This window comes from Lycium ferocissimum, chromosome 11 (genome assembly GCF_029784015.1).
Source record: "Lycium ferocissimum isolate CSIRO_LF1 chromosome 11, AGI_CSIRO_Lferr_CH_V1, whole genome shotgun sequence".
NCBI lineage: Eukaryota > Viridiplantae > Streptophyta > Magnoliopsida > Solanales > Solanaceae > Lycium > Lycium ferocissimum.
The window spans coordinates 28,533,836-28,558,064 of NC_081352.1; the positions used below are offsets into that span (position 1 = coordinate 28,533,836).

Sequence of the window (24,229 nt, forward strand, 5' to 3'; positions counted from 1 at the left end):
ATTAAAGATTTTTTAACTTTCCTTTTTATATTATTCTAAATCCTTTTTCGTCTATAAATCTAAGTAGCCAAAAGTAAAAACCGTGTTTCTATTTTATATTACCTCTAATAAAAAAAAAATTCTTTATTTCTAATTACCCAAGTCCCAAAATGCAAAAGAAATCAAAAAACCACATAGGTTCTAAGCTGCGACGAACCAAAGGCAAAAGAAATTAAAAACCATAAATTAAGCGAACCCATCCTCGAAATCCCTAACGCCTTTTCTCATGCATGATAGAATATTAATCCTTCTTGGACACAGCACGATAGTCATAATGCAAGCTGGCAACATGCATGCGAAAGAGTATAATTTTAGTTCTTTTTGAACCGCAAAGTTTTCCTTAATCTTAACTCTTTTTGGACGGCGATAGCTACAGATTACAAAGACTATTCTAAATTAACTTTATATCTGATTGCATATTCTTTTGGATAACTTGATCTCTTTCCCTTTTCCTAATTGAATTATATTCATAATTTAAGCCGCTAAAAAGTTTCCAAAAGAAAATACAACACTTCATTAGTCATAGTTGGTGTCGAATAACTTATGTAGAAGCTAGATGTTCATTTTCATAAACTTACTATTACAACATATCTCAATTAATTCATATATGCCCAACATTTTATGCGGTTATTTGTTTGAAGTCCGTGCTTTCCCAAATTCAGTTATAAAAAGAATACCCTCCAATTGTAGACTAAGGGTGTCAAGTGGGCCGGGCTGGGCCATTTAAATGTGGGCCACAAGGGGCTGGGCCGGGCCGTAAGTTAGGTGGCCGGGCTGGGGGCCGGGCCGTAAGTTAGGTGGCCGGGTTGGCGGCCGGGCTTGGAGAGGGAAAATGGTGTCCGGCCCGGCCCGCCGGACAGGGCTACACTCTCCCGCTAACCTACGGCCCGCCTAGTTATGCTTAGTGGGACGGTCCTTTTTTTTTTTTTTTTTAAGTTCTAATACAAAAATAGACATTTAAATTTACTAATAATAATAAAATTAACATTTACAACTAATGATAAAATTGTAAATTAACAAAAAAAAGTTGTGCTAAATTAAAAAAAAAAAAGTTTAGTCAATGTCAAATTCAAAAAGCTAGCCGTTGTAAATTTAAAAAACTAGTCGTTGCTAATTTTATTGAACCCCAAATTTATGAATAACTTCACTTTGGTCATATTTTCAAACTATAAATACCCTTCATTCTTCTTCATTTTCACACGCTTCTTCCACAATTCTCTTTTTATCTAAATTTGTTATTCAACTAGTGTACATTACTTCACCTCCGCCTTCTCCTAGAGTTCGCATCAACTTCTGCGGTGTGGATGCATTTTTGAGCGGCAAATGAGGAACATGTTAAATGTCAACATTGTGGTGACATATATCTCCACAAGTCCGGAGCGTCGGGTATTAGCCTATTGGGGGGGTGGGGGTGGAGGGGGGTACCGGTGTGTTGCGTAGACACTTGTGAAAAGGCATGAAATTGAACTGAATGATTTATCAAAGGTATATTTGTTGAGATAAGTACTATCACAATCTAATATATACTATATACTAAAAATGTATCAAAGGTATATTTGTTGAGAAACAAGATTGTCTAGCTTTAAAATATAATTTTTAAAGAAAAACTAAAGTGCTCCGTAAAAAGAGACTCCTAATTTATTGGGATACAACGTTTTTAAAATACTTATTATTAGTAATAAATGTAGTACTTATCTTTTTTTTTTTTTTTTTTTTTTGAAGTTGGCCGGGGTCTCCCGGTGGGCCATCACCCCGAACTCAGGGTGGGCCGGGGTGTCGTTTATCCTTGTCCCGGCCCGGCCCCTAATAAATCTACCTAGCCCAGCCCCTTACACCTCTTAGTGGGTCTGGGTCGGGCCGGTGGTGGGCCGGGTTCGGGCTGGCCCATTTGACACCCTTAATTGTAGTTCGACTTGAATTTCAGAAATGGTTAAAGGTAGAAAATAATTTTAGTCTAAGTGGTAACATAAATAACTCGTGTATTTGTCGGAAATAATTTTATTGTGCATACAATAGTTATTTTGTGTCTCCCTATAAATAATTTTATTCAGTGGCACAACATGTTGGGTTGTATTTTCTGCAATATTTTTTTTCACAGGGACAGTATTACACTTTCAAGAAGGATATCAATATCGACAACAAGAGTAGTATTGATCATGACGGAGCAACCAGAGCATAAGGAGGGAACATATGCCAAAACTGTTATCTATAAAGAAGCCTTAGGTAAGAATTAAGTTACAATCACATTTTATATTTCTAAACAATAAGTACACATATTACTCCTTAATATAAGTGAGAACAACAAAATGTTGTCCTCACAGGGGCATTAATGGAATTTCAGTCCCGCTGCCACGTGGCGTTGCAATTGTCTTTTCATATTCCCATTTTTGTACTGCTGCAATTGACTTTTCATATTCCTATTTTTGTACTTATTATATTCATTTTTCTTAAGATCACTACCTGCCTTTACTATTTTTCCTTCCAATTGAAGCATTTATTAGGGGTGTGTTTGTATGGAGAGAGTATTTTTCAGAAAATGTTATTCAACTTTTTCATATTTGATTGATTAAAATTTTTTAAAAGCATTGTTTCAAGGAAATAAGATCCTTAAAAAAAGGAAATTAATTTTCCTAATGAGAGTAGAGAAAATAAATTTCATAAGTGACATTCTAAGTTTATCACTTATCGCTTCCACACCTATCAATGCCCCTAACCCTACCTCTTGACCACTCCAACCCCGAACCCCAATCTCCACCCACCTCCATAATATTTTTCTATATTATATATAAATATTTTTGGACAACACTTTTTGTTTTCTTACCAAGCACTAGAAAATAATAAGAATATCACTTATTTCCTAAGAAAATATTTTCTAGGAAAATATTTTATATGGAAAACATTTTTCTTCATGCCAAACACACCCTAGGTCTTACTTTACATTTAAGTATGTCGCATGTCATATGTTCCTCCCGTATTCTTCTCTCTCTCTGTTTTAAACCTCCAAACACCTCCTTTCTTAATGAGCTCATATGTGCTTAGATTTGACTTAGAATCACTTTCAAACATAGTTTTAGAAATCTTTAACTTTATTAGCATACTTGAATTATTATTTATTAATATCTCTATATGTTTGTTAAATTAATTTGTGTAAGGACTCTAAATTAACGCTATAAAAATTATGTACAAATTTAAAGTTAACTAGTCTCTATAAACGTGCAGTTGCACGTTATCCCCAAACAATCTCAATCATAGTAAAAATAGGTCATTTAGCATTGAGTTTATCACAAAAAAGTCACTTTTCTATTATTATTTTTTATATAAAAGTCATTCACCTTAAAGTTTATCACACACACAAAAAATATGTTTCCTTTTTTTTTTTTTTTTTTTTAACGTAAAAGTCATCCGACTTAAAGTTTATCACAAAAATAACGCTTTTTTATTTTTTGTTACGTAAAAATCATCCAACTTACAATTTATCATACAAAATTACTTTTCTATCTTTTGTTACGTTCATCCAATTTTGGCACGTTAACTACATAGTAAATCTCACTGAGTTCTTATAATTTGTATCAAAAATACGACCTAACACTTCAGAATAGAAAAGTTACTTTTATGTGATAAACTCAAAGTTTAATAACAATCAGTGAAATTTACTTGGCTATCGTCTATGACTTAAAAGTTCCTGTAAATTATAATATTTTTATATTTTAATAATAATGCCTATTATAAAGGAGTTTGAAATGAGCTAAGAAAATAGAAGGGTGAATAAAATTCTAACATTTACTGTCTAAATAAAGGAGTTTGAACCCAACTCAAATAAAGAATATTAGAATGCCGATAAAATTATTATCCCTAAAATATAGGAGTACCACTATAAACAGCGACTATACGGCTAGTACCTTATGTGAATTTGTTTTAATTAGGTGATAACTTTATGTCCACTTTAAATAAAAATGTTACCACTATATATAAAGGATTATGTGATATATCCATCACATGAATTTTCTCCTGTCATTCCCTCTAACTTTATGTCCACTTTAAATAAAAATGTTACCACTATATATAAAGGATTATGTGATATATCCATCACATGAATTTTCTCCTGTCATTCCCTCTAACTTTATGTCCACTTTAAATAAAAATGTTACCACTATATATAAAGGATTATGTGATATATCCATCACATGAATTTTCTCCTGTCATTCCCTCTAGAAAAAAAGTTTAGTTTTGTTAAAAGATAATATCTCATGCCTTCTTTCATTAATTTGTTCATAGTGATTTTCTAGCTTAAATAAAATAAGTTTCTAATCAACTTTAATGAAATAGTTAGTTCCTAGTAGTAAGTGGACTATGTCCCAGAAGAATATTAGTAATGTGCGTTTAGGTGTTAGATGTCCAAAGAAAGTAGGATTAATGATTATTAAGGGTATAAAAGTCGTTCAATATTTGAAGGATATTTTGATCAACAAACATTTATATTCATGCTTTTATAATAATATAGGTATAGATGAAAAATTTACTGTAAAGTTTAGATCGATGATTCTAGAAGACAAAAATATGAGTATTTATTAATGCATGTGAAATAAAATACATTATTAAAATCTTAAATGAGTTCAAAATAAGCATAATTGAGTTTGAAGTAAATAATTCAATCAACAGTGAAAATTAAAATGTTAAAGGAGTAAAAAGAAATTATGTTTTTATATATTAAAAATATACTTATTGAAATTGTAGTTATTATGTGTGATTGTTGCTTTATGTGTTTTTGAAATATTTATCTCATTCGCCATCAATCTCTTGATGCGCCTTAATTCATGTTTCTTTTAACAAAAACCAAAATCTACTCTTTTATAGATTTAATAAAAAATAAGTGATACAAAATATCTGAAATCACTAAATTAAGATTTTTTTTCGTGGATAATATTATCTCGCAATTTTGGTCTTGGGTTGAACTTTAATTCTTTTACATGCAAAAGCCATTTTCTTAAAACTTTTTTTTCTTTCTAGAATTTGTATTAAATCTTGTTTTGCCTATGAAAGAGGTTGGTGCAATGACTTTTAGTAGATTCACCTATAGAGCACAAAATATGTTGAAAACTTAATAAATTGGCATATTTTGAATAAAAAAGCACAAGAATCTTTAATTTAAAAAATAAAATAAAAAAATCAATTACATTGGGGAATGAAGAAGAGGAAAAAGGAGAGGTGGTTAAAGCCCATCCTAAATTTTAGTAGATTTATATTTATATGAAGTTACATATCTTATGTGTTGAACAAAATACAGTCCTCATATAATTAGTTCTTTATCTAATTTATTTTTTCTTATCTGAATGGAATTCTTTATGGATAGTTACTTGATGTCGCCTTTAAAGTATCTATGATACATTATAAATACTAAAAGTGTAAATTACAAAATGATGTCATATGGTATTAATAGAGTTAGCATTATCAACAAGATCGAGTTTCTTTAAAACTTTATTTGGTTAGCTACTTAATTAATTCTTTTAAACATAAAGTATGTATGAAAGAACTAAATTTATGCTTTAGGTTCATTTTAATAAATTTTAGGTTTTTCCTTGAATTTGGTCCAAAATTAAGCTTAAATAACCATATCTAATAGCATATACCCTTGATACATAAATAATGAGTGAAAAGTTAATGATATCAAAAGAAATCTACTTCTCTATTATAACTACAAATCATACGCTCACAAATTCATAAAAGTATCGAATTGCAATTTCATATTTTATCGTAGTAGTTTATACAATATCAAGTCACTTGTATTCTATCCAATTATTTGACTAAGAAATTTTAACAATTATTAAAATTTATCAACAAGGCATGATCAATGTGCAACTACATTAGATTAATTTTGTTATAGAAAAACATGACATAAATTATATTGCTTATTTAATAGAATTAAACTTACTATTTTTACATCTTAAGTTTAAGCCCGGGCCTGCTTCAACTAGTATTATTTATATATGACTAACTTAACTAACTTGTTCATTTTTGCCGGTTCATAATTATCACTTGATAATGATTCAAAAAATCTATGTTGTATAAAGATTTAATTCCATATTCTTTCATAAACAGTTGACTCAAGATCCTCGTGAAAAGCACGAACATAGAAACTAGCATTATATTAAAAGCACGAAGGGCATAAAAATGTTAATTGAATTTTTTACCCTTCATTAAAAGACTCTACAATAGACAAAATTGTCATTTACTATTTTCCTCAAATTATTAGTATTATTTAATTATCTTTATAATATTTCACCTAACACTGATAGAAATCCTTTCAAAATAAACATATTTATTTAAAAATAGGCATTTATTATTAACCTAGTATTTAGGACTTCAAAATCATCTAAATCTTGGTTATTAAATTTAAAAGTCGTTCGCAGCTAAAATTTCTATAGGAATCCTTTTTTTTTCTTCTTTTAGAATCGTGTCCTTTTTCATAATACTTTCCATGTAACTTGAAAATTTTCCTGATATTTAGCCTTTTTTTAAGGTATCCTATAAAGTGTTGAAGTCTTCCTGGAAACAACCAAGTCTTCTGAGTCTTTCTGACACCATCAACTTCGTCAACCATATCTTCACACATAACTCTGTTAAATAACAAAAAAAAAATCAGAGAATGTCACATAATTCAAAAAACTAAACAAAGATTTTAACATACCATGATGTTAAACTACTTCAATATTTTGTTATGTTGTATGATTTTCTTTTTCGGCCTGATTAATGGCCAAGCATTTTTCTGCCCAAACACAACTTCTTACAGTCCCAACAGCACTTACAGCTCTAATCTCAAAGCCCTCTTATCATCTTTGTCCTCTAATTCTTCGAGTCCGAATGGATTTTACAACTCCACAGAGGGTCAAGTTGGGTCCGATATAACGTATGGCCTGTTTTTATGCAGGGGAGACGTTTCCCCTGACGATTGTCAAAATTGCGTGTCAACAGTTACTAAAGAAATAACCTCGGAAAATTATTGTTCCAACGGAAAAATTGCTGTCCTTTGGGTCGACCAATGCCTAGTACGTTACTCAAATGAACCTATCTCTGGGTCGATTAGTTATACTTGGTTTAATACACAGAATGTTAGTGACCCACAAAGGTTCTTGTCACATCTTTTCTTGTCACTTCTTGAAAATGTGTTGAATGAATTACCAACTATGGCTGCAAATGTAAATAATAGTTCGGGGAAAAAATTTGCTACTAAAGAAGCAAATTTTTCGTCATCTGAGAGAGTTTACACATTTGCACAGTGCGTACCCGATCTCTCTATTTCTTCTTGTGAAAATTGCCTGAGAACTGCTATCTGGAATCTGTCGAGTGTTGGTGCGAAAGGCAGTAGAGTTCTGGCTCCGAGTTGTACCCTTAGGTACGAGTTGTACCCTTTTTACAATGTTACTGCGTTCGCGCCACCACCTGCACCACCAGTTCGTGGTTCTCCTCCACCTTCTTCGCCCGGTTCTACAGGCAGCGATAGAGGTAATTTCTTCACACGCCCTATTCTCCAATTGAGTGGTTAAATCCAGGGGCGGATATAATTTTTGGTTACGGGTTCATTTGAACCCATAACTTTTGGCACGAAGTATAAATATGTATGTAAAAACCTATTAAGATATCAGGAAATGTTATATGTGAACCTATACTTTGACGGTACAATGAGTATAATACTAAGAATCTAAAAAGTTGAACCCATTAAATTTAAATCCTGGATTTGCCTTTGTGAAATCATTTCATTGAACTGAATTTGCACTTGTTTCAACTTTACATGACCTTAAGTTTACAAGAGACCTATGATCCTTCTAGACTTGCTCAAAGTTGAATTATGACCCACTTATTGGCTGATGTGACACAGAGAGTGAATTTAATCAACACGAGGCGCGTGACGAGTCAAAGCAAGACAAAAAATTACATCTTATTGCCGTAAAACACCATATTCGCTGAAAAACCAAATCAGCAAGATCCATACATTTGAACAAGTTGCGGGAGGGGGATCATAGGACCTGCAAACTTAAGATGTCTAGTTGAAAAAATGGGACAAGTTGAAAGGGAAAAATCATGTTTTCTCCCTTTTGTCATGATCCTACTAAATGTTAGATATAAATGTATTTAGCTGGATTCAAAGTTGGGTTTAAGCAGAATAGAGAGAGTAACTAACTTTTCATTGAGCGGCTAAGATTGAGTCACAATTAATGAGCAAGAAGGGCCACGACCGAACCATGTGGCCGAATTTGTTATAAAACACTGAAGAAGAAAGAGACAGGCAACGAACAATTGGTATTTTCTTTTTTCTTCCTCATTTCTTCTTCTCCACCCTTCTCTCTTCTACTCTATCTCTCGTTTCTTCTAATTCTTCCTTCATTTCTTCTTCTGCAAATTCAAGTCAACTTTGGAGTTTCATTTATCTTAGATTAGCTTAGATTAATTCAGCTAGTTTTTATCTTATAATCGCATTCCATTTCAGTTATATAAACAGAAAATTGTCCCAAAAAGTTGTCAATTCTATTTCGATTTTTTTCAATTAATTTCCAAATCAAGGCTGGATCTTGATAATCAGTATGAGAGCCTCAATTTTGCGACCTGTTTGTTGATAATGGTGGAAGGTACACGAATGAAAACAATGGAGGAAATACTGACTAGGCACGATGAAGTACTGAATGAGTTACTTGAGCATCAACAAGAGGTTAGAAACACTCAAACAGGGATTCAAGGAGCTTGCAGTTGATTCTCGATAGATTGACTACTCTTGAAAGAATACCCAATCGAGCACAAGGTGAAAACAAACAAGGAGATGGTATTTTTCCTGCATAGTTCAAGAGGTGAGGCAAAATCAAGAGGCTAGGAACAATAGAAATCAAGCAATCCAAACCCCTCTTCCTAAATGGGAATTACCCAGTTTTGAAGGACACGAGCCTAAGGTATGGGTTCGAAAATGTGAAAGATATTTTAATTTGTATAGAACACAAAACAATCAAAAAGTAGAAGTAGTTGCCTTATACTTGAATGGGTTAGCTGAAACTTGGTATCATTCACTAGTATTAAGCAGAGGTGAACTTAATTGGACTGAATTTAAGGAAGAGTTAACTAGTAGATTTGGGGACACACTAATGGATGATATAGTAGAGGAACTCAGCCTTTGAAGATAAGAAGGCTCAATTGTTGATTTGGAACCCCCACCTTGATGAAGCACATTTTGTATCTAGCTTCATAGGGGCCTTAAAAGAAGAAATTGGGTTTGGTGTCAAGCTTTTCAAACCTACTACTCTTAAATTTGCACTAGAATAGGCTAGAGTACAAGAGCAGACCATTGAAGTTGCTCAAAGGAGGACCGAAGCCAAACTTAAAACTACCAAAGTGTTGAGTACCCCTGCTATCAATAGAACACTAGTTGCTACCGTTCTAGACCCTAATACGTCAGACCCAGTCCCCCTAAAGTTTATGAGTGAGGAGGACTAGCTTGTGTGTTTTAGATGTGGTGAGAAGTATAAACCAGTTCACCGATGTAAGAAGAAGCAATTGAATTGTATAATGGGGGAGGTAGAAACTAGCCTTGAATGTTCAAAGGAGATGGAGGATCCTTCATGTACCGATATGGTAATTGAAATTGATGATGAACAAATTGTGCAGAGGTCGTGTGTATGAGTGCATTGACTAATTATTGTCGAGGGGTAAAATACCATCACGTCGTTGGATGCTAAGAATAGAAGTTTGGCTTTGTTGATTGGTTACGGCAGCCACAGCTTTTCGATGACAAATGCTGTCATTCAAAGCCGGTTACCGAACGCGATTTTGCCGTAAAATTGTGATACCGATAGTAACTATGATAACGTGTACTTTGCAGAAGAAATTTGAGAGGAAAAATGTGTTGCGTAACATTCTAGGAAGATTTACTTATCATTCCACCAGAGCTAGCACATTGTTTTGGGAAATGACCGGATGAAGAAAAATAATCCTACTAAGCTTAACCATGAGAAGAATTGTGTCACCATTGGTAGAAGGGGTAACAAAACTGGTATTACATGGAAATCCTGAAGAAGGCAAGTTAAACATGATCTCTAGTAAGACCGTGAAAAGGTTCTCGAATAAAGATGATGCATTAATCGCCTATCCGTTTATGATGAGCCCAACAATTGTCAAGGCGTGATGAAGTGAGATAAAACGTGGGCATTTGAGCAAGTATGCTAATGTGTTTGTAGAGCCTAAGTCATTGCCACCTACCAGGGCTTTTGGACCACACTATTCCACTCAAACCCGGTGCTATACTAGTAAGTTTGATGCCTTATAGGTATAATTTTTATCAAATGAATGAATTAGAGAAGCAAGTCAAGGAAATGCTCACCAATGGCATTATTCAACAAAGGCAGTCTCTATTTTCATCACCAGCACTTCTTGTCAAAAAGAAAGATGGAACCTGGAGATTCTGTGTTGATTATAGAGGGCTTAATAACATAACTGTGAAGGATAAGTATCCAATTCCTATAGTTGATGACCTCCTTGATGAATTACATTTTGTCCGTAGTATTTTCCAAGGTTGATCTTCAGGTTAGTTATCATCAAATTAGGATGAAGTGCGACATATACATATAAGATCGCTTTTAGAACTCGTATATAGGCCACTATGAGTTTAGCGTCATGCCATTTGGCTCGATAAATGCTCCTGCCATCTTCCAAGCATTGATGAATCAGGGTTTTCAACCCTTTTGGAGGAAATTTGTTTTGGTTTTTTTATGATATACTCATATATAGTGTGTCATTAGAGGATCATATTAAACACTTAATTGCAGTCTTTGAATTGTTAAGGCAACATTCACTATTTGCCAAGAAGTCAAAATGATCATTTGGTCAGTCTAAAATAGAGTACTTGGATCATATAATCCCGGCTGGAGGGGTTGCTACTGATCCATCTAAAGTTCAAGCCATGGTTGACTGGCCAAAACCAATCTCCCTTAGATCACTTAGAGGGTTCTTGGGATTAACTGCTTACTAGAGAAAATATGTTACCAACTATGGATCTATCTGCCGGCCTCTGCATCGATCTCCTCAAGAAAGATTCATTTAAGTGGAATAAAGAGGCTGATATAGCATTTTCAGCCCTCAAGTCTGCTATGTCATCTACTTCTGTCTTGATCTTGCCTGATTACTCCAAAGAGTTTATTGTAGAAACTGATGCTAGCCAAAATGGTATTGGTGTTGTGTTGATGCAAGGTGGAAGACTAGTAGCTTATTTTAGCAAAGTATTGGCACAGAAACACAGAGGTAAATCCATATATGAGAAGGAATACATGGCCTTGTTGAATGCAGTGGACAAATGGACACATTATTTACAGTTCAAACATTTTGTGGTCAGAACTGACCATCACAGTTTGAAATACTTATTGGAGCAAAAAGTGACTTCCAAATTTACCATGACAAAGGGCCGACTAAATTGCTTGGTTTGGACTATGAGGTGCAATACAAAAAAGGTCTTGAGAATAACAGTTGCGATGCTCTTCGAGAAGGGTTGGATATCAACTCTGACGGTACTAATGGCCAACTCATGGCTATTAGTGTTTCTATTCCTTCTTGGGTACAAGAAGTAGCATCTAGCTGGGCGACGGGGATCCTCGAGCAATGGGCCATCACACAACTTACAAATACTTAAGGCGGCCTAGTTTATAACATTATTCTTCTGGCATTATCAAAAAGAAGGGCAAGGTTTTTATTGGATCTTCTGGAGGCCTTAGAACTTAATTGATCACCACTTTCCATAAATCACCAATAGGAGGACATTCTGGACAACTTGGCACTCCAAAGAGGTTGTCTCAACTATTCTATTGGCATGGAATGAAGCATATGGTTATAGAATTTGTATCCAGTTGTGACGTGTGTTTAAGGAGTAAAGATGAGAATGTAGCCTACCCAGGGCCGCACAACCCCTCCCCATTCCTAACCAACTCGAGTCATATTAGTACGGTCGAAGGTTACCAAAGTCAGAAACAAAGAGGTAATACTAGTGGTAATTGATAGGATGACAAAATATGCTCAATTCATAGCCCTCTTCCACCCCTATACTGCTGCTATTGTTGTTGAGTTATTTTGGAAAAGAGTGCACTGTCTTCATGGTACTCCTGAGTCTATTGTCACTGATATGGATAAAAAATTTCTTAGAAACTTTTGGCAAGCTTTATTTAAACTTCTTGGTACTCAACTACACTATAGCACAGTTTACCATTCTCAAAGTGATGATCAAACTGAAAGAGTCAACAAGTGCTTGGAGAATTATCTCAGATGCATGACTGCTAGTAGGCATAATCACTAGAAGCATTGGCTTACTGCCGCAGAATGGTGGTATAACACCAACTTCCAGACCAGCTTACAATGTACCCCCTTTGAAGCTCTATATGGTTACTCTCCACCACACTTATCCATTGGCCCTTTACCAGAAACCACAGTTCTCACCGCCGAAAGATCTACGAAGAGGCAACAAATGCAACAATTGTTAAAGGACAAATTAAGTAAGGCTCAAGAAAGAATGAAACATTATGCTGATAAAAAGAGGAGTGGAAGAGTGTTCCAGGTTACTGATATGGTTTATTTGAAACTACAACCTTATAGGCAGACTTCACTTGCCTTGAGAAAGAATTTGAAGCTGAGTTCCAAGTAATATGGGCCTTATAAAGTGTTAGCCAAGTTTGGACAGGTGTCTTATAGGTTAGAATTACCCCCAACCTCCAAGGTGCATCCTATTTTTCATGTTTCCCTACTCAAGAAAAGGTGGGTAATCGAGTGGTAGTCCAAAATAATTTGCCTATTACCAATGATGAAGGGCAGTTTCTAGTTAAACCAGTAGCAATTCTTCAAAGGCAGATCATCAAGAAGAACAATGTAGAAATGATAAAGGTAATCGACGCAAAGGTCAAATTTGCCTCCTGAAGATGCAACTTGGGAGGATTATCAGTTCCTCAAATCCAAGTTTCTTGATTTTGATTCTCATCCTTGAGGTCAAGGATGTTTTGAAGTGGAAGGGTATGTCATGATCCTGCTAAATGTTAGATATAAATGTATTTAGCTGGGTTCGAAGTTGCGTTTAAGCAGAATAAAGAGAGTAACTAACTTTCAATTGAGCGGCTAGGATTGAGTTATAATTAATGAGCAAGAAGGGCCACGATCAAGCCACGTGGCAGAATTTGTTGTAAAACACTAATAAAGAAAGACACAGGCAACGAACAATTGGTATTTTCTCTTTCTTCTTCTCCACTCTTCTCTCTTCTACTCTATCTCTCTTCTCTTCTAATTCGTCCTTCATTTCTTCTTCTGCAGATCCAAGTCCACTATGGAGATTCATCTATCTTAGATTAGCTTAGATCACTTCAGCTAGTTTTTATCTTGTAATCGCATTCTATTTCAGTTATATAAATAGAAAATTGTCCCAAAAAAGTTGTCAATTCTATTTCGATTTTTTCCAGTTAATTTCCAGATCCCGGTTGGATCTTGACACCTTTAGTTTTATGACGATAATGACCTTTAGTTGGATGACAATCCGTGAAATTGACCCTAGTCACCGTGTCCATTCTAGATATCTGGTGTTGCTCTCTATATAAAATGGCAACAAAATAAAAATGTTTGATAACAACCATCAATGCTAGTTCCTTATTTGTTTGAGGGCATAATACATAAACAGATCCTCAAACTTGGACTGGCAAGTATGCCCTCCAACTTTGAGTGTACACAAGCAGAGGCGAATCCAGAATTTCTCGAATGTGGGTGCACCACTTAAAAAAAGGAAAAATGTATTAAGTAGGAATTGATCCCTAGTCCTCTAGGTAAATAACTCAACCTTCAACCAAGTGCACCATATAGCCTTCTTATAGCATGTGTTCAGCAGTTAATATTATACCAATTTTAGAAAATATACACATAAAATACCAAGTTTTGCGGAGAGAACATGGGTTCACGTGCCCCAAATTTTGTACACAAATTCGCCCCAGTGCATAAGTAGGCACCTCAACTTGTATAAAGTTGACCACATAAACACAAATGCTGACATGGCACTGACATGACACATAAATTTTGGAGGCGTCTAGATGATCATTTTTGTAAGTTAAAGTGTTCAACTGACAAAGTGGAGACAAGTTGAGGTGCCTACTTGTGCACACTCAAAGTTGGAGGGCATACTTGCCAGCTGAGGCCAAGTTTGAGGGCCTGTTTATGTATTATGCCTTGTTTGAGACTATTTCTTTCTGCTCTATCCAATATAAATGAACAGATTTAAGTTTATTTTTTTAATAAAATTTTGTCTAATTGATGCAGGAAAAGGGGGAATTTCATCTGGTGTAATCGCTGCAATAGTCGTTCCAATTGCTGTTTCAATTCTACTCTTCATATTTGGTTTCTGTTGGCTAAGACATAGAGCATCACGAGAATTCAATTTTGTAGAAGATACGACAGGTGAAGTGCAATAACTATGACATTACTATATACACAGTATATTATTTCAGTGGGACTTATTGTCTCAGAGTTGTAACTCCGCCCCTGGGACTTATTGTCTCTAATGGTCAGCTACTAAAACTTTCTTTGTTTGTCTAGATGCAGATGAAATTTCAACAGCTGAATCCTTGCAATATCAATTGAACATTATTCGAGCTGCCACGACTAACTTCTCAACCGACAACAAAATTGGTGAAGGCGGATTTGGTGTTGTCTACAAGGTGAAGTCAGTTTTTAGGACATGCTTGGGTGTGTTTGGTATGCCGGAAGTTATTTTCCAAGAAAACATTTTCTACGAGAAAGTCATTTTCTATGTATTTTGGTTACCAGATAAAAAGGGGGAAAATGATTTCCCTCACTTATTGGCAGAAGTTATTTTCTCTTACAACTATTTAACTTTTAATTTCATCTTACTTGTCCTACTAACACTTAGACGTTATTATTAATATTTAGGACTCAAACATTTTATTAAAACACTCTCAAAAATATTTTCCACTCACCAAGTACCAGAAACATTTTCTAGGGACATATTTTCTATTTTTAAGAAAAACATTTTCCATGGAAAAGGACACCCTCGTAGCAAACACACCCCTTATGTTGCCAACTCACTCCATCTTCCAGTGTATTTTTAACTTGTAATGGTGTCTAATTGTGTACACTCAGGGTAAACTTCCTAATGGACAAGAGATAGCTGTGAAGAGGCTATCGAGAAGTTCAGGGCAAGGCATAGAAGAATTTAAGAATGAGATCGTATTGATCGCCAATCTTCAACACAGAAATTTAGTGAGACTACTGGGATATTGCTTTGAAGGAGAGGAAAAGTTACTTATCTATGAATTTGTCCCCAACAAAAGCCTCGACTATTTCTTATTCGGTTGGTTTCTTTTGTTTTGATAATGCGGTTGGTTTCAATCTTATAATTAAACTTTCATTTTTATATATTCTTCTTGTTGCTATAATTGTCTATATATGTGGAAACTACCTCTTGTAGAAATGCAAGATAAGACAATAGACACAATGAGGTATGCGCTTCTCCAGGATTTTCACTAGAGGAGGTAAAACTACAAAGAAGTATATATATACAGTGTCGAGGCAATTCGACATATAGTATTTATACATTAAAAACATGTTTCGACCTATCTGCACAGTGTAATTTTCTAGCCAAGTCGTGTCAATTGACTCCCATCGGACAAGGGTAGCTCCATCCTTTCTTGGACCACTGGCATAGAGTGAACTTAATACATCAGACTGATTTATTTTCTTTTTAGCCAAAGACGCATTTTCTTTTTATGGTGAAAATCTAGCTTCTGCAACTTACATACTATATATAGTTTACCTAGAGTGATAAGACCATCACCTCATTAGGATTGGTAAGGTAAGGCTTAGCCTTCCTTGCTTGTGCTTCTCCTTTTTGAGTATTCTTTTTTGTTATTAACAAAAAAGGCCACTATACGGACTGTCTAGTGGTATAAACCAGCTAAAAAGGGAAAAAATTGTGATTGCATATTTTCTTAATTCCAACAGTTGCACAGTTGTCTTATACATCATTTTTTTGCCTGATTAACAAATTTGTTTCTGTTGAACTTCTAGATCCCGAAAAGCAGCAGCTACTGGATTGGTCGAGACGTTACAAGATTATTGGAGGGATTGCACGTGGACTACTTTACCTTCACGAGGATTCTCGTCTAAGAATTATACACCGTGATCTCAAAGCAAGCAATATATTGTTAGATGCAGAAATGAACCCCAAAATATCTGATTTTGGTATGGCAAGAATTTTTGGAATTGATCAAAGTGAAGAAATAACAAGCAGGATTGTTGGGACATAGTAAGTTCTAAAACTATGTTGATATATCATATCTTCACGTCTTGTCCATTGAATCATTCAATATAGGCACACTTTCTATTTCTATGTAGAATTTGAAGCTCTTAAAGACTTAATCCTATTAAATATCAGTTCTCTAGCTAACCTTCCTGGTTGTTTGTTGTGATATATATAGCGGTTACATGTCACCGGAGTATGCTATGCATGGACAATACTCTGTTAAATCTGACGTTTTCAGCTTTGGTGTTCTTCTTCTGGAGATCATAAGTGGAAAGAAGAATAGTACATTTAACCAGTCAGATGGTGCTGAATACCTTCTTAGCTATGTAAGTTTACATTTATAAATACTATGCGCTACTACTATTTTTATCATATTAGTCCTATTATCATAAAGGGAAAAGGTTCAAATTAATTTATTCATCGTTTTGTTGTGTCCTTTGCTTTTTACCTTTTTTCTATCCATGAAAACCTCGTATCATTAATTTCGTCCCTTATTAGCCCCTCCCTCTAATGGCTATCCAACTTGGCTCTGACATTTTGCCACGATTGACCACATAGACAAACAAATGATCCAAGTTTACCCCTAAACTATCAACTTGTTTTATATATGACCAATAATTTAAAGTGCGTGCCCTTGAACCATTTAAAAAGCCAGATATGCCCTGAATAATTGAAAAGGTTCAAATATACCTCAACATGGCTTTCACTGTATCATCCAAATTAGGCCAATTTTTCCATGATGAAAAACTGTTAAGAGAGGTACATTTGACGAAAGATAACAATGAGAAGATGAGTCGAAAGGTAAATGGAGGGTATATATAATATAAATCAAAATTTAGGAGTATATTTGACCTTTTCCTTATTAATATCCAAATTTGCTAGATAAATTCTTCTTGATGCTAGTTTTTAATGCTTAATGGATAAATTTTTAGGTTTGGAAGAATTGGAGAGATGGCACACCATTGAACATAATGGATCCAACATTTGGAGAGTCATACTCAAGAAATGAAGTGATACAATGTATACACATTGGATTGTTATGTGTTCAAGAAGATGTTAATGAAAGACCAACAATGGCATCTGTGGTGCTCATGCTTAATAGTTACTCTGTCACCATGCGAGTGCCTCAAGAACCTGCATTCTTTTTTTTCACAGTCGATCAGAGATACCACCGAGGGCTAGAGTCGGCTCAAGGTCGTCAATTCCATCTATGAAAGAAGTATCAATTCCATTCTGGGTCCATTAATGGATACATTATGGAGTTTACAGAATTAGAGGGAAGATAGATGGGTTTATAATGATGGTGTAAGAAATTTATGTCTTATATTCTATATCTGCCTCTTTTTCTTCTTTCTTCGAGTCGAAGGTCTCTCAAAAACATGACTCCGTTCTCATGAGGTTAAGGTTACATACACTGGTGTAACCCACTCTGTGTGGGGATTATATATATGTTGTTGTTGTCTTATATTCTATATGTAATATAGAGGAATAAGGTGATTGAATGAGACTAGCTAAGAGGACTATATTCCTAATTTCCCATGCGATTGGAGTCTTTGTTCATGATGCATTTATTAAGCATTTCATTTAACAAACAATAGTAGGTGTTAAAGATTTAAATTTTGTTGGAGGGTTTGTCAGTGGAAATCTATCTAAATCTGCATCCAAAAACTTCTAGGCTGCATCTATAAAAACATCTTTTTAGAAGTGTCATCACAGCTTCTCTCAGCAGAAGAGCTTCACTACGAAAAAATGTTTCTTTATGGAGTTGGTTCTCAGCTGGCGCTTGCGTATAAAACTAGCGGCGGCTTCAAACTGCCAAGTTGTATAAAAATAGCGACGGTTTGGACCTGCTGGAATAGCGGCTACAAATTGTTATACAGATGCATTTCATTTTTATGTAACTCTGGTTTGTTACTCACCTAAAATTTCTTAAAACTGAGACCAAGAATCCTCTCTAGCAGCAGTTTATGTTATTTAGCGAAGCTTTTACCCCCATAACAACACTTGTTTAGCAGCGGTTTAGGTTCATTTACAACGGTTTAACCCATAAAATAAAAAACACAATAGAGGCGATTTGTATTTCAATTCGTTGTGGTTTAACCCAATTTTTTAAAAAATTCTTCTGCTATTTATGCCTGCTGACACAAATTGAAAAAAAAAAAAAGTAACTGTTTTATTTTTACATATTCCAACATTTAGAAACATCGCAATTAAGTAGAAAAAAAACTTTTCAAAGTATTTAACCAACTCGCACATTCAGATAAAATATAATATTCAAACTTTCAACAAATGTATTGATTTGTATTGATGGTTCCGGGAAAACAAAATTCACTACTAACAAAATAAGCAACTGAAATCTCTCACAAGCAAAATCCACGGTTCCAGAAAAAACAAAGTTCACAGCTAACAAAATTAGAATTGAAATCCATCACAAGCAAAATCCACGTTGAACAGCATGATTAGCATCGCGTGGGTTTCAACATTTGGATGGAGAAGACCTGTTTAAAGCCTGAAAACATAAACATAAAAACAAATATGAACAATAAACTACCTGTTTCTTAAAGTTGTTTTCTATTCTATAGACTAACACACTCTCTTCAAACAAACTCTTTTTATTAAATTAAATTTTACGAAAAAACAATAACAATCACACAAAAGAGATAATAAAAATATATCAGATTGATAGCATATTAGGAAAGGCCAATTTACTATAAGTAAAAAGATAGTATGATCTTTATAATATCAACTGGTGGTTTGATGTGTTTAAACAACAAAGGATGAACAAGGGTAGGATCGAGGCTCACTGAAGCTGAAATAGAACAACTGATGGAAGCAGTAAGAATTTATAATATGTTTACCATACAAACAAGAACATTATAGATTTATAGTCCAAATTTAAGATCATTGACACTTAGATAATATGCAGAAAACAGCTTTCCAGTATTTTGACAAGGATAATAAACAGCATCAGCTATCAAATTCAACTCGGGAGAGACAGACAGAAAGAAGGTAAAAACATACCGTCGCAGCACTACCCATATCAGCCAACAATTCCACTCCTTGTTGGACGAAATATCTTGTTAGAAAGTTCTCAAGAGCTCGCCTTCTATATCTCTCACTTTCCACCACTGATTGAAGCTCATGCATCTTCATCTCCTCCATTTTATGATTTCGACAAGCTTGTGTTGAAGATACACCATTAAATTGATGGGCTGTTTTGGCAAATACTTGAGTAGGTGTCGGCCCATAATCCACTCCTCGAACTCGACCAGCATGCTCTTTCCCTAGCACTTGTGCAAGTGAATCAACTTCTGAAATTTTCTTTGACGAGCCATCCTCTCTATTTCCTCCTACATAAGTTTAGTATTTCAAACACTAAATTAAGAATTTCTATTTTAGGTATATACAATAAGAAAACTGAACATCAATTATAACTTACACCAATAATCTTGGTTGCCGCATTCATATAGGTCTTGTCTTTCCGTTTGTGCGTCAAAGTCCACAACTCTCCTCTACTACGTTTACGCTCCTGCATATTATGACCACAATCATATATTTAAAATTAAAAGACCATGAAAAATTTAAAGAATAGAAACAAAGAACTTTAATAGGACGCACAAACGTAAAGACAAGACCTATATGAATGAGGCAGCCAAGATTATTGGTGTAATAAATAATTGATGTTCAATTTTCAAAGTATATACTAAAATAGAAAGCTTTTTAATGTTGAAATTAACTATATGTAGGAGAAAGGAGGATTGTAGGAGTGCCAATTATACTCTTGCACACGTCTTACTCGAGTTCTTTAAGGGACATCTTCATATACACATTTTTTTTGACGTTAAAAGATCATCCTATAAGGGGGTGCATGACTGCTAAAGAATAGCATCAGTTGTAAATCAATTCGAAATGAACAGTAAAAGCAAGAGAATATAATGCTGTTTTAAGTTTGGCATGCAGCTTTGTGCTCTCAAGAAAAGGCTCCATGTAACAAGCCAGTCACAAAAACACATTCTTAATTTCTCCAGCGCTGACTATATATGTAGAAGAGGCTTGTAATTGCCAATTATACTCTTCTTTTATGGATCTTCATATACACATTTCTTCTAAGTCTTTTAAGGTAAGCATGACCGTAATGAATATCATGCAATTACAACCACGCAAATGGAGATGTTCGCATCTGTTTGGAATGTGCAGACAGATGAAAAGGCGCTTGAGCCTCAACCAATGAAATTTGGGGACTCAAGAGTTAATTAGGCAATGATCTTAATGTAAACAGAATTAGCATGTATATATCATAGTAAAACATAAGTTAGCTGAGCAATGATTTAGAAGAGGGACTAAATGAAGTTTTGTGTAAACAAACAAAAGGGCACAGGGTTAGAAGCACATTGCAAAAGGCTTCCTTAAGACTTCAAACATAAGCATGAAAAGATAGAGAAGGCATCTATCTCCTAAAGTCCACAGACACAAGGATGAAAGTAAGCATCTTGGATTAAATTCAGACAATAACACAGAAATAAGTTTGCTATAGTAGAACATCTGAAACTCAAGAAAAAAAGCTTTAATTAGTTGGTAACATCTGAATATGTATGTTCAGATTCATAGCTACAATATGGTTCAAGAATTGAAGCTTAAAGAACCGACCAAATAATATGTTACCTGAGTTTTCTTATCCTTGCTGTATTGAAGAAACCAGATCCACTGGTCAGGATCAATTCCACTGGGACGCCTTGCAACATTTTCCTCCAACGTCAATGGCTCTTTATAAAAGCGATGATGGAGATTAAATCCGGTATCTTTCCATTTCTTTCCAATACTCTTCATGATATAGTCTCTTAATCGACCATCCTCCACAAGAATCTTTTTCTGCATAAGACAAGATATTATTAAACAAGTCAAACATAGATCATAATACAAAAATAAGACATAAGACAATTCAGTTAAGGACAAATTCAAGCGCATGTATCAAAATTCTCAAAAGAAATTTCTAATTAAAACTACATAAATTAATTAAAACAGAAATCAAAATACAACATAATCAATTATTTCACTGAAAAATTTTCAACAATTCCATAACAATAGTGAGAAGAATAATGATAAGCAAAAAACTTAGTGTTTCAAATTGAAAATCTAACTCAAACGCAAGCTCAGCATTAACAGGAATTAGTGTGCATGTACGAATCGGAGTTCATCCTACATGAGTAATTTTTTTTTTTTTTTGGGATAATTCAAATTTAGTAACTTTAATGCAAGATGCATATGTATTCCCTTGAAGAAGAGTACACTGCAATGAAACTTAGCTAGCGTTTGGCCATAAATTTTGGATCAGATTTTGAAAATTTATCTTCAAATTTCTGTTCGGCCATGAAATTTGATCAGATTTTGAAATATTTTCAAGTTCCAAAAACTGGAGAAATTTCACATTCGCTCACAAAACTTCAATTTTTTTTTCCAAATAAAATGCTTGTCCAAACACAACAAGTTCCAAAAATCACAACTTCAAGAACTCAAATTTTCAAGTTTTTAATTTCAACTTAAAAATTTATGGCCAGACGGGATCTAAGCTCATCAAAAGGGAGCAAAATCAACTTTAGTTATACTACAATTTCAGATAATCACAACTACTCACCAACAACAACAACAACATACCCGGTGAAATACACGAAAGTGGGAGTGCAGGGAAGGTAGAAGTCTTTCGAGCTACACCTCGTGGAAGATAGAAAGGTTGTTTGCGATGACACCAAGTACAAAGGACAAGCAATTGACGCGTATAAAAAGTCATGACAAAATACTATAAAAAACATGATAAAGCTGTCTAAAAAAGAGGGGCAAAAAAAAAAAGGAGCCAACTACCACAAATTAATACGATAATCGAAGTACAAGAAACAACTATATAGTAGCAGAAATCAACGGAAAAGAAACTAGAAGAGTAATACTATGACAACTAGTATGAACACAACTACTCACCAAAAGGGAGAAAAATCAACTTCAATTACACTGCAATTTCAGATAATCACAACTACAATAATTACCGCATTGCAACACTCTCATTAGCTAGGGTTAAACAAAACAAAAAAAGTTCGAACCCGAATAGCGGCCGATTAATTGTCAAAATTGTAGGCCTCTACATACATAACAACGTATACATGTAAAATTGCAGAAATTCCTATATAACCTTGCATCTATGTATACATGTATGAATCGGAGGAAAAATATCCTAAATAACATTGCATCTATTTATACATATCATCAACATATACATATACGAATCGGCCAAAAATAATAATAAATGCAAGCACTAACTGAAAAATTAAGCAAAAAATTCACTCAAAACCAAGCACAAAATGAAAAATTAAGCAAAAAATTCACTCAAAACAAAGTACGAAATGAAAAATTAAGCAAAAAACTCACTTAAAGTAAAGCAAGCAAAGCATTTTGGGTGAAATTTGGAGAGCTATTTGAGATTTGGGGATATATATATATATATATATATATATATATATATAAGATACAATCTCCAACTTTTGTAGTCCTCACATGATATTTTTGGTTCATTTTACCTCCAAATGAAGCTTTAATTACCTTAAAAGTTATCACCTATTTTTAATATTACAGAGTGATAATGTGTAAAAAGTGATAGTGACATTCAAAGAATCTATTTATTCAACCAAATTTAAACTTTTTAAATCCATTTTACCCACTAATTGAAACTTTAATTTGGTAAATTTGAATTGCTATAGGGGATTTTACGAGTGATGATGTGGAAAATGTGATAATGAGACTATAAAAAAAAATCTATTTATTGAGACAAATTTAAAATTGATCAAAAATTTTGTTATCTTTTTTGTTTATGAGGAAATGACTATTATACTTTTTTCAAATTATTTTATTCCTATAAAATTTATTATAGACAAGTAAAAATTTATCATGACATTGTCTTTACGCCGGTACATGCTTAATTATTAAATTAATTTTTTTTATAGATAACTAAAAATATTTGACAAAATCAATTACATACATGTTTAAGAAATCACAATATAAATTTCTTTAAAAAATAAATTAAATTAAGAAAAATAAAAAAAATATCATTTCTTAACCGAAAAGGAAAGATTAAGTAAGAATTATTTTTTATTAATTTTTCAGTTCCTTTTGTATTATTTAATTTAAAGGAACATCTAAAAAAGTATTTCGTTATATCAAGACTTTTATTTATTTAATTTTAAGTGCTAATTTTATTTATAAGTTAACTTCATTTCTTCAAAAGGTTGGGCGTAAGGCGGGGTTTTACATATACCTCAGTGAGGCGTAAGTCCCATGGGTATTAATTTTTAGTATTTCATAAAATAATATAATTACAATAAATATTTTTAAATAGGTAAAATTACATTAAAAAAAAATGTAAATAAATGATACATATATATATATATATATATATATATATATATATAGTGCTTGATCATCACAAAAAACTAATTAAAACAATCCATTATACGCCATTTACAATTTGTAATTATGTATAACAAAATTTTACAAGTATAAAAAATACAATGAAATATAACTATTATGAAATGCAAATCAACTCTAACATCTTAACTTTCAAACAATGAATAAATCAGAATTTCTTAAAACAATATTACTATCATACTATTCATTTTATCTCCCTACAAGCAAATAATCAATAAACTGTATCAGTGTTATAATTAAAACGTAACTCCTTCATGAATAAAAATATAATTACTTTCAAATAGCTAATAAAATATGATAATTTTGATACATAGGACAAAAGACTAATGACAAGTGAAAATGTACAACTCGGCGATGTTTTTTGAAAAGAAATATTAAGTGATATTCACCCTCACGATGTTCTCAAATAGTAAA

At 33.6% G+C, this 24,229-nt stretch overlaps 2 protein-coding genes and 1 pseudogene across 4 annotated transcripts; 2 read left to right on the forward strand and 1 right to left on the reverse strand.

Annotated features, from left to right (window-relative positions):
* Positions 1 to 17,562, forward strand: part of LOC132038202 (cysteine-rich receptor-like protein kinase 10) — a 23,703-nt pseudogene extending 6,141 nt beyond the window's left edge.
* LOC132037347 (cysteine-rich receptor-like protein kinase 10) lies at positions 6,602 to 15,355 on the forward strand. The gene is made up of 4 exons (XM_059427845.1): positions 6,602 to 7,539; positions 14,347 to 14,484; positions 14,623 to 14,749; positions 15,187 to 15,355. The coding sequence occupies exons 1-4, from the start codon at positions 6,726 to 6,728 to the stop codon at positions 15,212 to 15,214; spliced, it is 1,107 nt and encodes a 368-aa protein (XP_059283828.1). The 5' UTR covers positions 6,602 to 6,725; the 3' UTR covers positions 15,215 to 15,355.
* A 1,053-nt stretch (positions 17,563 to 18,615) lies between the features above and the next one.
* Positions 18,616 to 22,844, reverse strand: LOC132037350 (uncharacterized). 3 transcript variants are annotated; one of them, XR_009409854.1, is made up of 5 exons: positions 22,763 to 22,838; positions 21,011 to 21,217; positions 19,788 to 19,877; positions 19,370 to 19,698; positions 18,616 to 18,857 (listed from the first exon to the last, which is right to left on the reverse strand). XR_009409854.1 is itself a non-coding variant. In XM_059427851.1 (4 exons), the coding sequence occupies exons 2-4, from the start codon at positions 21,173 to 21,175 to the stop codon at positions 19,633 to 19,635; spliced, it is 321 nt and encodes a 106-aa protein (XP_059283834.1). In that variant the 5' UTR covers positions 21,176 to 21,199; positions 22,763 to 22,844; the 3' UTR covers positions 19,183 to 19,632. The 3 variants fall into 3 exon arrangements, 2 of the variants coding, with proteins under 2 accessions (XP_059283834.1, XP_059283833.1); XM_059427851.1 differs by lacking the exon at positions 18,616 to 18,857 and having other exon boundaries at positions 19,183 to 19,698; positions 21,011 to 21,199; positions 22,763 to 22,844; XM_059427850.1 differs by lacking the exon at positions 18,616 to 18,857 and having other exon boundaries at positions 19,183 to 19,698; positions 22,763 to 22,835.
* Between the last annotated feature and the right edge of the window lie 1,385 nt (positions 22,845 to 24,229).

What these genes read in the sequence shown, in the direction of transcription:
- LOC132037350 (XM_059427851.1), bottom strand. Translation starts at nt 21,175, where the DNA reads ATGAAGAGTATTGGAAAGAAATGGAAAGATACCGGATTTAATCTCCAT. An exon ending in GCAAGGATAAGAAAACTCAG is followed by an intron (nt 19,878 to 21,010) that starts GTAACATATTAT and finishes CATAATATGCAG; the next exon opens with GAGCGTAAACGTAGTAGAGG. An exon ending in CGGCAACCAAGATTATTGGT is followed by an intron (nt 19,699 to 19,787) that starts GTAAGTTATAAT and finishes AAACTTATGTAG; the next exon opens with GAGGAAATAGAGAGGATGGC.
- LOC132037347 (XM_059427845.1), top strand. Translation starts at nt 6,726, where the DNA reads ATGATGTTAAACTACTTCAATATTTTGTTATGTTGTATGATTTTCTTT. An exon ending in TTTTGTAGAAGATACGACAG is followed by an intron (nt 14,485 to 14,622) that starts GTGAAGTGCAAT and finishes TTGTTTGTCTAG; the next exon opens with ATGCAGATGAAATTTCAACA. An exon ending in GGTGTTGTCTACAAGGTGAA is followed by an intron (nt 14,750 to 15,186) that starts GTCAGTTTTTAG and finishes GTGTACACTCAG; the next exon opens with GGTAAACTTCCTAATGGACA.